Source organism: Panthera tigris, chromosome E2 (assembly GCF_018350195.1).
Source record: "Panthera tigris isolate Pti1 chromosome E2, P.tigris_Pti1_mat1.1, whole genome shotgun sequence".
Classification (NCBI taxonomy): Eukaryota; Metazoa; Chordata; class Mammalia; order Carnivora; family Felidae; genus Panthera; species Panthera tigris.
The window spans coordinates 3,119,322-3,132,528 of NC_056674.1; the positions used below are offsets into that span (position 1 = coordinate 3,119,322).

General features: G+C 49.1%; 1 protein-coding gene and 1 long non-coding RNA gene across 5 annotated transcripts in view; one reads left to right on the plus strand and one right to left on the minus strand.

Annotated features, from left to right (window-relative positions):
• LOC122234041 overlaps positions 1-13,207 on the minus strand; it is a 14,904-nt gene continuing 1,697 nt past the window's right edge. Inside the window, exons 2-3 of the long non-coding RNA XR_006211746.1 lie at positions 11,258-11,427; positions 1-573 (exon numbers count right to left, since the gene is read on the minus strand). This is a non-coding gene — a long non-coding RNA (uncharacterized LOC122234041). The remainder of the gene's footprint in view (positions 574-11,257; positions 11,428-13,207) is intronic.
• TMEM150B (transmembrane protein 150B) overlaps positions 11,409-13,207 on the plus strand; it is a 9,676-nt gene continuing 7,877 nt past the window's right edge. For all 4 annotated transcript variants that reach the window (XM_042968646.1, XM_015536883.2, XM_042968648.1 and 1 more), the window contains exons 1-2: positions 11,409-11,457; positions 12,395-12,741. In XM_042968646.1, coding sequence (XP_042824580.1) covers positions 12,485-12,741 — 257 coding nt within the window. In that variant the 5' untranslated portion in view covers positions 11,409-11,457; positions 12,395-12,484. The remainder of the gene's footprint in view (positions 11,458-12,394; positions 12,742-13,207) is intronic.

Below are 13,207 nucleotides of genomic sequence, written 5' to 3' on the forward strand. Positions count from 1 at the left end.
AATGGGGGAGGGACTAATAATAGCGGTGGGTCTTCCTTTTTGGATGAAGAGGTTCTGGATCCAGAGAATGGTGCTGGTTGCAGAACACCGTGCGTGTACAGAAAGCCATTGACTTGCACACTTCAAAATGGTGGAAATGGTAAATTGGATGTTAAGTGTATTTTACTACCGAAAGAGAGACAGAAACAGAGAAAGAGACAGAGAGAGACAGAGAGAGGGAGAGAAATAATCATCTGGGGAATATTGTAAAAACGTACATTCGAAGTCTCAGCCTCCGGAAGGCCCGGTTGAGTATTTAGTCAAGGTGCCCAAATGCCCGCTGCCCAAAATGTGGCCTATGTACCAGCGTCATCAAGCAAGACCACGTGGGTGCTTGGTGGGAATGAAGAATCTCAGGCCATGGGTGGCTCAGTCGGTTGAGCGTCCAACTTCAGCTCAGGTCATGATCTCGAAGGTCGTGGTTTGGGAGGCCTGCGTCCGTCCGGCTCTGTGCTGACAGCTCAGAGCCTGGAGCCTGCTTCACATTCTGTGTCTCCCCTCTCTCTGCCTCTCTCCTGCTTGCGCTCTGTCTCTCTGTTCCTCAAAAAAAATGAATAAACATTAAAAAATTAAAAACAAACTAGAAATAGAATTACCACGTTGTCCCTCAATCCCATTTCTGGATATATATCCAAAGACAATGGTCACTGTTGCAAAGAGATATCTGCACTCCCATGTTTACTGCAGCATTATTCACCACGGCCAAGACGTGGAAACCACCTAAGTGTCCGTCAAGGGATCAACGACAAAAGAAAACGTAGGGCATATATATATAATGGAATATTATTCAGCTGTGAGGAAGGAGGAAATCCTAGCACGGATGACACTGGAAGGCATTATCCTGAATAAGATAACACAGGCACGGAAAAACAAATACTGCACGATCTCATATGTATGTGGAATCTAAAAAAAGTCGGACTCCTAGAAGCAGAGAGTGGAAGGGTGGTCACCGGAGGCAGTGGTGGGGGGAGAGGGTGGAGAAAAGGGGAGAGGTTGGACAAAGTGTACATGAGCTAAATAGGTGACTCAAGTTCACAATACCATAGTGTGTAATTGAAGCTTGCGAAGACAGTAGGTCATAGATCATTAGCCTTCTCACCACACGCACAAAGGGGAACTGTGAGGTGACAGACGTGTTAATTAGCTTGATTGTAGGGATCACTTCACAATGTGTTCATATGTCAAATAATCATATTGTACCCCTTGACTGTATACACTTTTTGTTTGTTACTCATACTTCAATAAAGCTGGAGAAACATAAATGATGGGGGGGAAGCTGTCTCTCAGTTGTCAAGTATTACTTGTGTAAGAACGAAATGTATAAAATGATAGAATAAATATGAGTATTATATACTGTATGTTACTTCATGAATACCTCTATCAACATATATACATATGTATATGTATATGCACACACACATCTATATCTATCTAATATCATCATCATCATCCTCCTCAAAATTCTGCAATGAATTCACACCTTGGCAGTCAGCCTCCAAGGTGACCCTCGGGGACCCAATCTCCCCCACTGGAATTCACAGCCTTGAGCTCCTGCTTCCACAGTGAACAGGGCTGAGCTGGTGTAATGGAAAGGGTATTGTGTAAAAATGATGGTGTGTCCAAGGCTGGGTCATCACAGACATTCTGGCTTCCATCCCCGCTATCTCTGAGATTGCTCCTTGGGGAGAACCCAGAGAGGTTATCAAGGCCACCTTGTGGAGAAGACAATGTGGCAAGGAACTGAAGCCTTGTGTCAATAGCCAGGGAAGAACTGAGGCTTCCTGCCAACAGTTTGACGGTCATGTGAGTGAGCCAGCCTGGAAACAATCCTCCTATCTCCAGACGGTGCCCTGTCTACGTCTTGATTACAACCTGAAGAGCCAACCAGCTGAGCTGCTCCTGGATTCTGGACCCACAGAAACTGTGAGATGACAAATCCTTATCGATGTTTTATGCCACTATAGTATATTGATACACACCTAGATTTAAATCCAACATTTAAAAAAAATTTTTTTTTTTACATTTATTTATTTTTGAGAGACAGAGGGAGACAGAGCGTGAGCAGGGGAGGGGCAGAGAGAGAGGGAAAGAGGGAGACACAGAATCCGAAGCAGGCTGCAGGCTCTGAGCTGTCAGCACAGAGCCCGATGCGGGGCTGGAACCCACAAACCATGAGATCGTGACCGGAGCTGAAGTTGGATGCTCAACTGACTGAGCCACCCAGGCGCTGCTAAAATCCAACAGTCTCACAATGGCCCCCCATTATTCCTCTCATCTTCATTATCAACTATTCTCTGAATCGCTCACTCTGTTATAATCCCATTGGCCTCCTTGATGGAAGCAAGGCCTTTCCTTGCTGTCCTGTCTGCTAGGAGATCCACCCCCCACAACTGTCTGCAGGGCTCACTCTCTCGCCTGCTTCAGGTGTCTGCTCAAATGTCACCTCCTCAAGGTCACCGTCCCTAATGGTTCTGGCTGGGAGAGCCCAACTACCCCAGTCATTCCCTGACTCTGCTCTATTGCTTTATAGCCCCAGGACCAGCTATATAATAATTTTTGGGTCCCAGAGCAAAATGAAAACGCAGACCCCTTGTTCAAAAATTGCTAAGCGTTTCAGGACAGTCACAATGAAGCACTCAACCCACGTGAGGCCCTGAGCCACTATACAACTCACACGCCTACAAAACGAGCATTGCCTAGCACCTAGCCCTGCCTGACATTATACATCTCTTGGTTTATTTGTTCGTTGTCTTTCTTCCCAACTAGAACATGAGCTCTAGGAGGGCAGGGAACCTTGTTTTGTTCACAGCTGAGTTTTCAACGTCAAGGGCATTGCCTGGCACATCACTGGCATTCGATACAGATTTAATGATTAAGCAAATAAAAACAATGAAAGAAGCCTGTCCCTGAAGGAGAGAGAGTACCTCAGAAGAGGACCCATGGAATGGGAGAACATTTTTCCAAATCATATATCTGATAAAAGGTTTGTAACCTAGAATATATATAGAATATTTGGCACGCCTGTCTGGCTCAGTTGGTGCAGCATATGACTCTTAATCTCCGGGTCGCGAGTTCAAGCTCCACGTTGGGCGTGGAGCCTACTGAAAAAAAAAAAAAGAAAGAAAGAAAGAAAAAGAAAAAAATAATACTTAGAACTCAGGGTGCCTGGCTGGCTCAGTCAGTGAAGCATGCAACTCTTGATCTTGGGGTTGTGAGTTCGAGCCCCATGTGGGTGTAGCGATTACTTATAAGCAAAAACTTAAAAAAAAGAAGGAAACAAGAAAAACTTGTACATGGATGTTTATTACAGCATTATCCATAATAGCCAAAAGGTGGAACTAACTAGATAATATCTAGAACCAACTTGATAATATCTATCAACTCATAAATGAATAAACAAAATGTGAAAGGAAATTCTGACACACTTTACAACATGGATGAACCTTGAAAACAGTTTCCTACATGAAATAAGCCAGACACACACACACAAACAAATATTATATCATTCCACTAATATGAGCTATCTGAAATAGTCAAAGCTGTAGAAACAGGAAGTAGAATTTTGGCTGCCAGGGGCTAAGGGAGGGGAAGTGGGGAGTTACTGGTTAATGGGTATAAAGTTTCTGTTTGAGATGATGAAAAAGTCCTGAAGACAGATGGTTGTGATGGTTGCACAACACTGTGAATGTACTTAATACCCCTGAATTGCACACTTAAAATTGTAAAAGGGCAAAATTTATGTTATGTATATTTAACCACAATAAAAAATCTAGAGAAAATCCATGTTTAATGGTGAAACATCGAAAGCTCTTTATTTGAAGTCGAGAACAAGACAGGGATGTCCCCTTACCACTGCATTCTGTGCTGTTCTGAGTAAGGCAAGTAAAAGAAAAAAAAAGTGTAAGAATTGAAGAGAAAGAAATAAAACTGCCATTAATCACAGATATGATTATGTATCTAGAAGATCCAAAGCTTCCAAAAGAAGCTCCTGATAAAATGTCAGAATTAATGACGGAATCTAGAAAGGTTGCTGGATACAAAACCAATATACAAATATCAACTGTACATTTTTTTACCTGTGGGTTGGAGGTGCCCAAGACCACCCAAAGTTTGGAAATTCACTAGGACTCATGGAGCTCAGCACAGAGTTGTATTCATGGCTAAACTTTATTACAACAATGTAGGATCATGAGGGGGAAAAGTCACAGGCTGAGACTGGAGGAAATCACATGCAGGTTTCCTCATTCTCTCTTCCTCTCATGAGGATCATACAGAACTCACTCTTTCCCCAAACAAAAGTGCAGCACAATGTGCATGCTGTTTTTGCCCAAGGAAGCCCATCAGAGACTCGGCACCCAAGGTTTTATTAACGACTGATCATGTAGGCACCTTCTGCCTAGCACATACCAAAATTCCAGACTCCCAGAAAGAAAGCAGGAATTCAGCATTAACCATATGGTTTGCACAATCCAGGCACAGTGAGCCACTCAGAATATTTCAGCAACCAAGTCCCCAGACACCAGCCCAAGGCAAACTTGCAAGCAGAATAGCTGATTTGGATGGATCTGCTTTGTTAACCATTTTCTGTACAACTAACAAAGTTTTAAAATAAAAATTTAAGTAAATATGACTCACAATATTTATAAATATCCAGCAAGGGGAAATAAATCTAACAAAATATGTGCAAAACCTCTTCCAGAAAACCTGTAAAACCTTATTTAGAGACCTGAAAGAAAATCTAAAACAGGGAGATATATACCATGTTCATGGACTGGGAATGAGTGGGATGGAAGATTTAAGGAGAATGAAGAATGTTTGGGTGGGGCACCTGGGTGGCTCAGTCAGTTGAGTGTCTAACTCTTGATTCCAACTCAGGTCATGATCTCACGGATCATGAGATCAAGCCTCACGTTGGGCTCTGCACTGACAGCAAGGAGCCTGGCTGGGATTCTCCTCTCCCTCTCTTTCTACTGCTGTCCACCCTTAAAATAAATAAATAGGGGCACCTGGGTGGCTCAGGCAGTTGAGCGTCCAACTTCGGCTCAGGTCATGATCACACGGTCTGTGGGTTTGAGCCCCGTATTGGGTTCTGCGCTGACAGCTCAGAGCCTGGAGTCTGCTTTGGATTCTGTGTCTCCCATTCTCTCTGCCCTTCCCCCACTTATGCTCTGTCTCTGTTCTCCGTCTCTCTCTCTCAAAAATAAGTAAACATTGGGGCGCCTGGGTGGCTCAGTTGGTTAAGCGACCGACTTCGGCTCAGGTCATGATCTTGCAGTTTGTGAGTTCCAGCCCCGTGTTGGGCTCTGTGCTGACAGCTCAGAGCCTGGAGCCTAATTCAGATACTACGTCTCCCCATCTCTCTACCCCTCCCTGCTCACACTGTGTCTCTGTCTCTCAATAATAAATAAACGTTAAAAAAATTTTTTTTAAATAAGGAAACATTTAAAACATTAAATAAATAAGTAAACTAAAGAAAAATGTTTGGATGTTTGGGTCATTCTTTTTCCACATTCCTTTCCTCTCCCAATGTGGAGGTGGTGGCGGTGGGAACAAAGAGGTGGGCAGAAGTGACAGTCAACTCAACAGATCTGCATATTTGCTCAATAGCACCGATCTCAACCATGTCAGTGATTGTAACTATCTCCTTATAGCTTTGTTTCCTACAGAGATAAAAACCTCTGGATGAATGGATGCATGGGTGGGTGGATGGATGGGGAGAGAGAGAGAGGGAGAGAGACCGAGAGAGAGAGGTGTGTGTGGGTGCAGGGGGTTGAATCGATGATGTGGTAAAACAGTGACGCCCCCAAAGACATCTGCAGTTCCCAGAACGCGGGTATTACTTCTTATGGTAAGAGATAGGGTTAAGGTAAGGGTTTTGAAAGGAGGACCTTATCCTGGATTATCCTAGGTTTGTGGGAATATTTTACAGCAGCCACAGAAAACTACTATAGACAGCTGATTAAGTGGATTGGATCAGTGGGAAAGTGGGTGGTTAAACTGATGGATGGATTGTAGAATAAACGGGAAGAGGGAATTGAGAGAATGGCTCAAAGAATGAAAGAACATATAGTTGGGGGGTTATGCCTGGGTGGCTCAGTCGGTTAAGCGCCTGACTGTTGGTTGCGGCTCAGGTCATGATCTCACAGTTCATGGGTTTGAAGCTTGGGCTCACAGAACCTCGGGCTCTGTGGTGATGGTGTGGAGCCTGCTTGGGGTTCTCTCTCCCTCTCTCTCTGCCCCTCCCCCTCCCCCCTCAACATAAATAAATACACTTTGAAAAGAAAAAAAAAAGAACACAGAGCCGGATGAATGGAGAGCTGGATGGATGGATGGAGCTTGGAGAGCTGGAAGAATATCTAAACAGATGATATTTGGACAGATAGGCAGGTGGGTGGGCGGGAGGGTGAATACCCAGTTGGATAAATGCATAAAGGCAAGAACGTATGCACAGATGAACAGACGGGGCAGGTGGAAGTTTGGATGGGTATCTGAGGAGGGAGCCTGGCATGTGGGAAAGAACAACATTTTAGAGTCAGACAGACCTATGGTCTGGCCCCAGCTCCTTCAGTCTGTTGCTCAGCGACATCGGGTAAGTGTGGTAGCCGAGGTGGCTCTCCCTAGAAGAAAGATCTTGGTCAACTGTGAAGAGTGCCTTGGGAGGACAGCCGCCAGCTGCCCTAAGTCACTAGTTTGTTTGGATCCAGGTCGTGTTCTCTTCTGGCATTCCCCAACCCCGACTAATCATCAGGGGTGGGGTTGGGATGGGGGGAAGGAGGGTACTAGGGCCTGGCCACTCCCACCCAATGCGGGCTCCTCTAATGTGATCTTGTTCTTTTTTAATTGAGCTAAAATTCACATACCACGACATTCACCGCTTCAACCATCGTTGTAAAGAGTATAATTCAGTGGCATTTAGTACACACTGTCTTGCAACCGTGTCTTCTCTATGCGGTTTCACATGTTTATCACCCCAAAAAGAAGTGATTAAGCAATCACTCCCCATTTGCCCCTCCCTCCAGCCCCTGGTAACCACCAACCTACTTTCTGTTTCTAGGGATCTGGGAGGAGAAATCCTTGCCCCTCCCCTCCCCTGGTGGCTGGCTGAGATTTCTCAGAGCTGAACGGCCTGAAGCTCTTTCTACCCTCACCTTCCTTCCCCCTCATCTTCCACTGGGGGCCTACCAACTTCCCAGCTCTGTTCCCTGCCCCCTTTATCTTTTGCTGGCATTGTCCCCAATAAATCCCTTGTATTGCCAGCACCATCACAACACTTGCTTCTCGAAGGACCCATCACACAGCAAGATGTTCTGAGCTCCAGGCATCTATGAATGTGAAGCAGTGAACTGTGAAGCAGTCCAACTTCTCAGAAATCCTGAACGTGGGGCGCCTGGGTGGCTCAGTCGGTTAAGCGTCCGACCTCGGCTCAGGTCATGATCTCATCGTTTGTGAGTTCGAGCCCCATGTCGGGCTCTGTGCTGACAGCTCGGAGCCTGGAGCCTGCTTCCGATTCTGTGTCTCCCTCTCTCTCCGCCCCTCCCCTGCTCACGCTCTGTCTCTGTCTCTCTCAAAAATAAATAAACATTAAAAAAAATTAAAAAATAAAAAAGAAATACTGAGCGCAACTTGGAGGACCCGACAACATTAACGCCTAATTGTAGACAGCACTGTGGCAGAAGGGGACTCTCACAGACTCACTCCTGAACCCTCACAAGCATGTGACCAGGGCACCATTATGATCCTTGCTTTGACAGATGAGGTCTCTTGCTCTGGCAGCTTCCCCGGTCTAGGAAAAAACAATCCTCAGCACCAACTAGAAGCAGTTTCCTAAACTCGAAAGTGCAATGTCATTCTCACCCAGAGGAAGGCCACGTGCAGCCTTTTCCCCTCAGCCAAGCCTGGCTAGCACTCGTTTCCGGAAGGATCCAGAATAGTCCAGGACCCCCAGCCTGCAAGTGGACAGTGGGAGGGGCCTATTTGCAAGTTGAACGTAGCCCACCAGACTTGAGGTGCCCCACTCCTGTCCACTCAGCAGACATCCTGAAGATGTCACACAGCCACCATGGGGACACCAGTAAGCCCGGCTTCTGTGCCAGTCCAGAGAGGTGCAGAGAGGTGGGTACTGGGGCCCAGAGTGGGGAAAAGTGTTGCCTTGGGTCACCTGGAGGTTAGCATCTTGGAGAGACGAGTGGGAATCAGGCACAGGCAGGGCTGGGGCATGGAGTGGGGACAGAGAGTTACCAGCAGAGTGGACACCAGGTAGCATTCGGTCCTCCCTCCCCTGTGCTCCTTCAGCAAAGCGTCCACTAGGGCGCACGTCACCTGCACACAGGGAGCCCCTTGAGGGCAGGGGCTGGATCGGATTCATTCCTGAGAGCCCAGGGACTTCAGGGGAATGTTCACTGAGTAAATGAGAGAGTGAACAAAGGATTCAGGAGGAAGATACTGAGTCAGTGGTTGGAACAGCCACCACTCCCCCCAGAGGAGGGGACCAGCAGGAGAGGCACTTGGGGCCTGGGGCAGGGTGGGACCTTGTTAGTTTCATGCCTCCAGTTTTTCTCTGCTTGTGCACTGCGGTCTCTCTAGTGTCCGGAAAAGCGGCTGGCACACAGTGGGTCCTCGATCAATATTTGCTCAATGGCAAACACACACACACACACACACACACACACACACACACACAAAACCAGCAACCACCAACCGCCCCCCCCCCACACAGGAACTCTGATCCCCCTCCTGCCATGGGCAGCTATGCTACACCCCCAGGAGAAGCAGCCCCGCACCCAGCAATAACCAGAGCAAAGGCTGACCACGCCTCTTTTTTCCTCTCTGATCCGCACACAAACTCTCAGATAAAGGCAATGCTGACCTCAGCTGCCTCTTAGAAACACAAACCTGTCAGATGCTGTTCTGAGCACCTTAAGCGGACTGACACGCAGATCCAGCCCCCCAGGACTCTGAAGTCGGCACCCCATTTCACAGATGAGGAGGCCAAGGTGCGGAGAGACAGGCCATTTGCCCAGGTCAAGTCGACAGCAAGAAGCAGAGGCGGGGATACAAACTCAGTGGTAAACAAACATTTAACCTAATACGTTTTAAAGACCTGGTTGGCTTTATCAGGTGGCTGATGAATGGGGCAGCGTCCCATCCAGCAAGTAGAGGGGAGCTCCGGCTCCGGGAAAGGAAAGGTTTTTTGTTTTTTTTTTTAATTTTTTTTTAACGTTTATTTATTTTTGAGACAGAGAGAGACAGAGCATGAACAGGGGAGGGTCAGAGAGAGGGAGACACAGAATCTGAAACAGGCTCCAGGCTCCGAGCTGTCAGCACAGAGCCCGACGCGGGGCTCGAACTCACGGACCGCAAGATCGTGACCCGAGCCGAAGTCAGCTGCTTAACCGACTGAGCCACCCAGGCGCCCCACGGAAAGGTTTTTAAAGGTAGCTAGGGAGTGGAAACAAAAATTATTAGCAAAGAATGCATCATTTTAGGCAAGGTTGTCCTCCTAAGGGGGATCAAAGAGTCTATCAGTAAATTTCCTAGGGCTAACCAGGAAATTCCAGGTTGACTAGTTAAATGTTACCACCTGGGGTGGGGTGGGGGGGCAGGGAGGCTAAGCCTGCACCTGGGTTGGGTATTGAGCTTTGGTTTGTTGACTTCGGCCCTTTACATAAGTGACTCCATTTTAGGCCTGCGTTTTTGTTTGTTTGTTTGATGTTTTAATGTTTATTTATTTTTAAGAGAGAGAGAGAGCGAGCATGAGCGGGGAAGGGGCAGAGAGAGAGGGAGACACAGAATCGGAACCAGGCTCTGCGCTGTCAGCCCACGGCCCGACGCAGGGCTCGAACCCAAGAACCGTGAGATCATGACCTGAGCCGAAGTCGGACGCCTGATCGACTGAGCCACCCAGGCGCCCCTTGGGGCTGTGGTTTTCTTACTACCACCAGGAAGTCTGTCTCCAGAGCAATATTATGGCCTCTATTTTACAGATTGAAGAAACCAAAGCTTCCTCACTGTGGGAGACAGAATAATGATCCCTAAAATGTCTACATCTTTAAATTTTTATTTATTTTTGAGACACAGAGAAAGAACATGAGCAGGGGAGGGGCAGAGAGAGGCAGACACAGAATCATAAGCAGGCTCCAGGCTCTGAGCCCCTCAGCACACAGCCCGACGCGGGGCTTGAACTCACGGACCACGAGATCATGACCTGAGCCGAAGTCGGACGCTCAACCGACTGAGCCACCCAGGCGCCCTTAACATGTCTACATCTTAATCTCCAGGACACGTGACTATGATACGTTACACGCAAAAAGGACTTTGCGCACGTGATCCAGTGAAGGGCTTTGAGGTGAGATTATCCTGGATTATGTGGATGAGCCCAATGCAGTCATGGGGTCGTCAGAGTCGGAGAAGGGGACGTGATGACAGAGCAGATGTTGGAACGAGGCGCTCTGTAGATGGAGAAAGGGGCCACAAGCCAAGGGGTGTGGCTGCCTATGGAGGCTGGAAAAGGCAGGAAAATGGACTCTCCCCTGGAGCCTCCAGAGGAACCAGCTGCACTGATGTCTTCTGACCTGCAGACCTGTGAGCTACCAAATTTGTGTTGTCCTGAGCCCCTAAATTTGTGGCGCTTTGTGACAGCAGACGTTGGAAGCTCATACAGGCAGTCAGCTCTTAAGGGGGCAGAGATGGGATTCGAACTCAAGTCTGGCCGAGTTGAACGCTCCGGGCTGTCTCTTGGAAGTGAGAAGCTTGGAATTATTCCAGATTTTTCCCCCCTCAGGGTCACGGGGCAGTGCCTGGCACTCAGGTGTGTCAATGGTTTTTATTATTACACCTCCTCCCTGTCTGCACAGTGTCCGTTCCTCCATCTGCTCTGCTCAAGAACCTTCCATGGCTCCCCATTACCCTCAGGATAATGTCCAGGCCCTTTATGGCAATGGAGAACTTTGGGGCCTGGCTCATGTCTCCTAGTGGGTCTACACTGTACAACCCAGCAGACAAAGGCACTCGACCCTCATGGGCTAGGTCTCAGGGGCCACCTGGACTCTACTGAGAAAGCCTTCCTGAAGCTTGAAAACTTGCACACAGCCTCCTTCTACGTATAGCTTGTGAGAATCTCCTGACCTTCCTTCACAGCCAGAACACTCTGGACACCAATTCTAGTCAGCACCCCCTCCTCCAGGGGCCACCGTACCCTGTGTTACCTTCATTATCGTACCTGTATCCTCCTTTTCGGGTCCCAGTGTGCCTGCCCTCCAGCCGGAAAAGCCACTGTGGCCAGGGGCGAACTCTCCATGGGTTGATGGCTTCTGGCCTCAAGGAATGTTCTGTCTGTCTCATCTGTGCTCTGGAGGAAGCCGACAGCCTGAAGTTCCAGCGGCTGGGGTCCTGGAAACACAACAGTACCAGCAAGAAAAGGTGGGTCTCAGACTCTTAAGTCCACAAAGACGCAGGGTCAGTGAAATACTATTTGGCCACAGAAAGGGATGCGGCGTTGACGTGTGCTACAACGTGGACAAAACTCAAAAAACATAGGAAATGTCCAGAATTGACAAATCCATAGGGACAGAAAGCCATTTGGTTGTGGCCAGGGGCTGAGGACAGGAGGTGATGGCGAGGGCCTACGCTTGATGCGTGGAGAGTTTTCTTCCGGGGTGGTGAAAAAGTTCTGGAACTAGATAGAAGTGGGGGTTGCACAACCTTGGGAATGTACCAAACGCGACTGAATGGTTCACTGTAAGATGGTTAATTTTATGTTTTGTGAATTTTGCCTCAAATTGAACAAAAAGAGGTGGGGTGCTGAGGGAGAAGAGAGCTGGAACTTCTGGGTCTGAGGGAGGAGGGGTCGGGGATCTGGAGTCCTGGGTCTAAGGGAGGAGGGGCTGGGGCCTGGGCTCCTGGGTCTGAGGGAGGAGGGGGCTGGAGGCAGGACTCCTAGGTCTGAGGGAGGAGGGGCTGGGGGCCTGATCCTAGGTCTGAGGGAGGAGGGGCTGGGGGCAGGACTCCTGGGTCTGAGGGAAGAGGGGCTGAGGGGTCTGGACTCCTGGGTCTGAGGGAGGAGGAGCCGGGGTTCTGGATTCCAGGGTCTGAGGGAGGAGGGGCTGGGGGGTCTGGACTCCTGGGTCTGAGGGAGGAGGGGCCTGGGGGCTTGGACTCCTGGTCTGAGGAAGGAGGAGGCTGAGAGTCTAGACTCCTGGTCTGAGGGAGGAGGGGCTGAGGGGTCTGGACTCCTGGGTCTGAGGGAAGAGGGGCTGAGGGGTCTGGACTCCTGGGTCTGAGGGAGGAGGAGGGTGGGGGTCTGGACTCCTGGGTCTAAGGGAGGAGGGCCTGGAGACCTAGATTCCTGGGTCCACAGGAAGCAGGAGGAGGCCGGGCCCAAAGGTCTGATCACCAAGAAGGAAGGAAACCAGAAATCTGAGGGTTGCCATGTGGGAGACACAACAGAATGGTCTGGGCAGAGGAAGCAATTGCTTTCGGGGAAGGCTCATCGGATGAGATGTCAACACCAAGGTCTCCCTTCCCACCCACCCTGAGCCTGCCCACCGGGGAATTCCAGCAGCTGTCCAGAGGAAGGGAGAGGGGAAGGCAAGTGAGGGCGAGGAGGCCGGGTCAGCAAGGCCCTACATCCAGCAGCATAAGGACAGAAACTACTCCCAGCACAGAGTCTGACCCGTGGGCCTGGATTCTGAAGTCCCAGAGGAGGTAAGACCTAAAGGTGGGACCCCAGAGGCTAGAAACAAGTGCATGTGTTCTAAATCTTTTTTTTTTTTTAATGTTTATTTTTTGAGAGAGAACACGGGCAGGGGAGGGGCAGAGGGAGAGAGAGAGAAAGAGACAGACAGAGGACCTGAAGTGGCCTCTGAGCTGTGGGCACAGAGCCCGATGTGGGGCTCGAACTCACAAACTGTGAGCTCATGACCTGAGCCGAAGTCCGACTCTTAACCGACTGAGCCGCCCGAGTGCCCCTACAAGTGCGTGTATTCTAGAAGGGACTGGGGGCCTGCACGACCGGGTCTTTGAGGGAGGAAGGGTGGGGAGCGCTGCAGGCTCAGATTGTGGGTCCTGGGAAGGACAAGGGCTGGGCTCTTGGACGGTGAACTGCTGAAAGCTGGAGGAAGGAAGTTGGGGGCCTCTCGAAGCTAACTAAGGTGGTGCCTGCTAGGTTCTG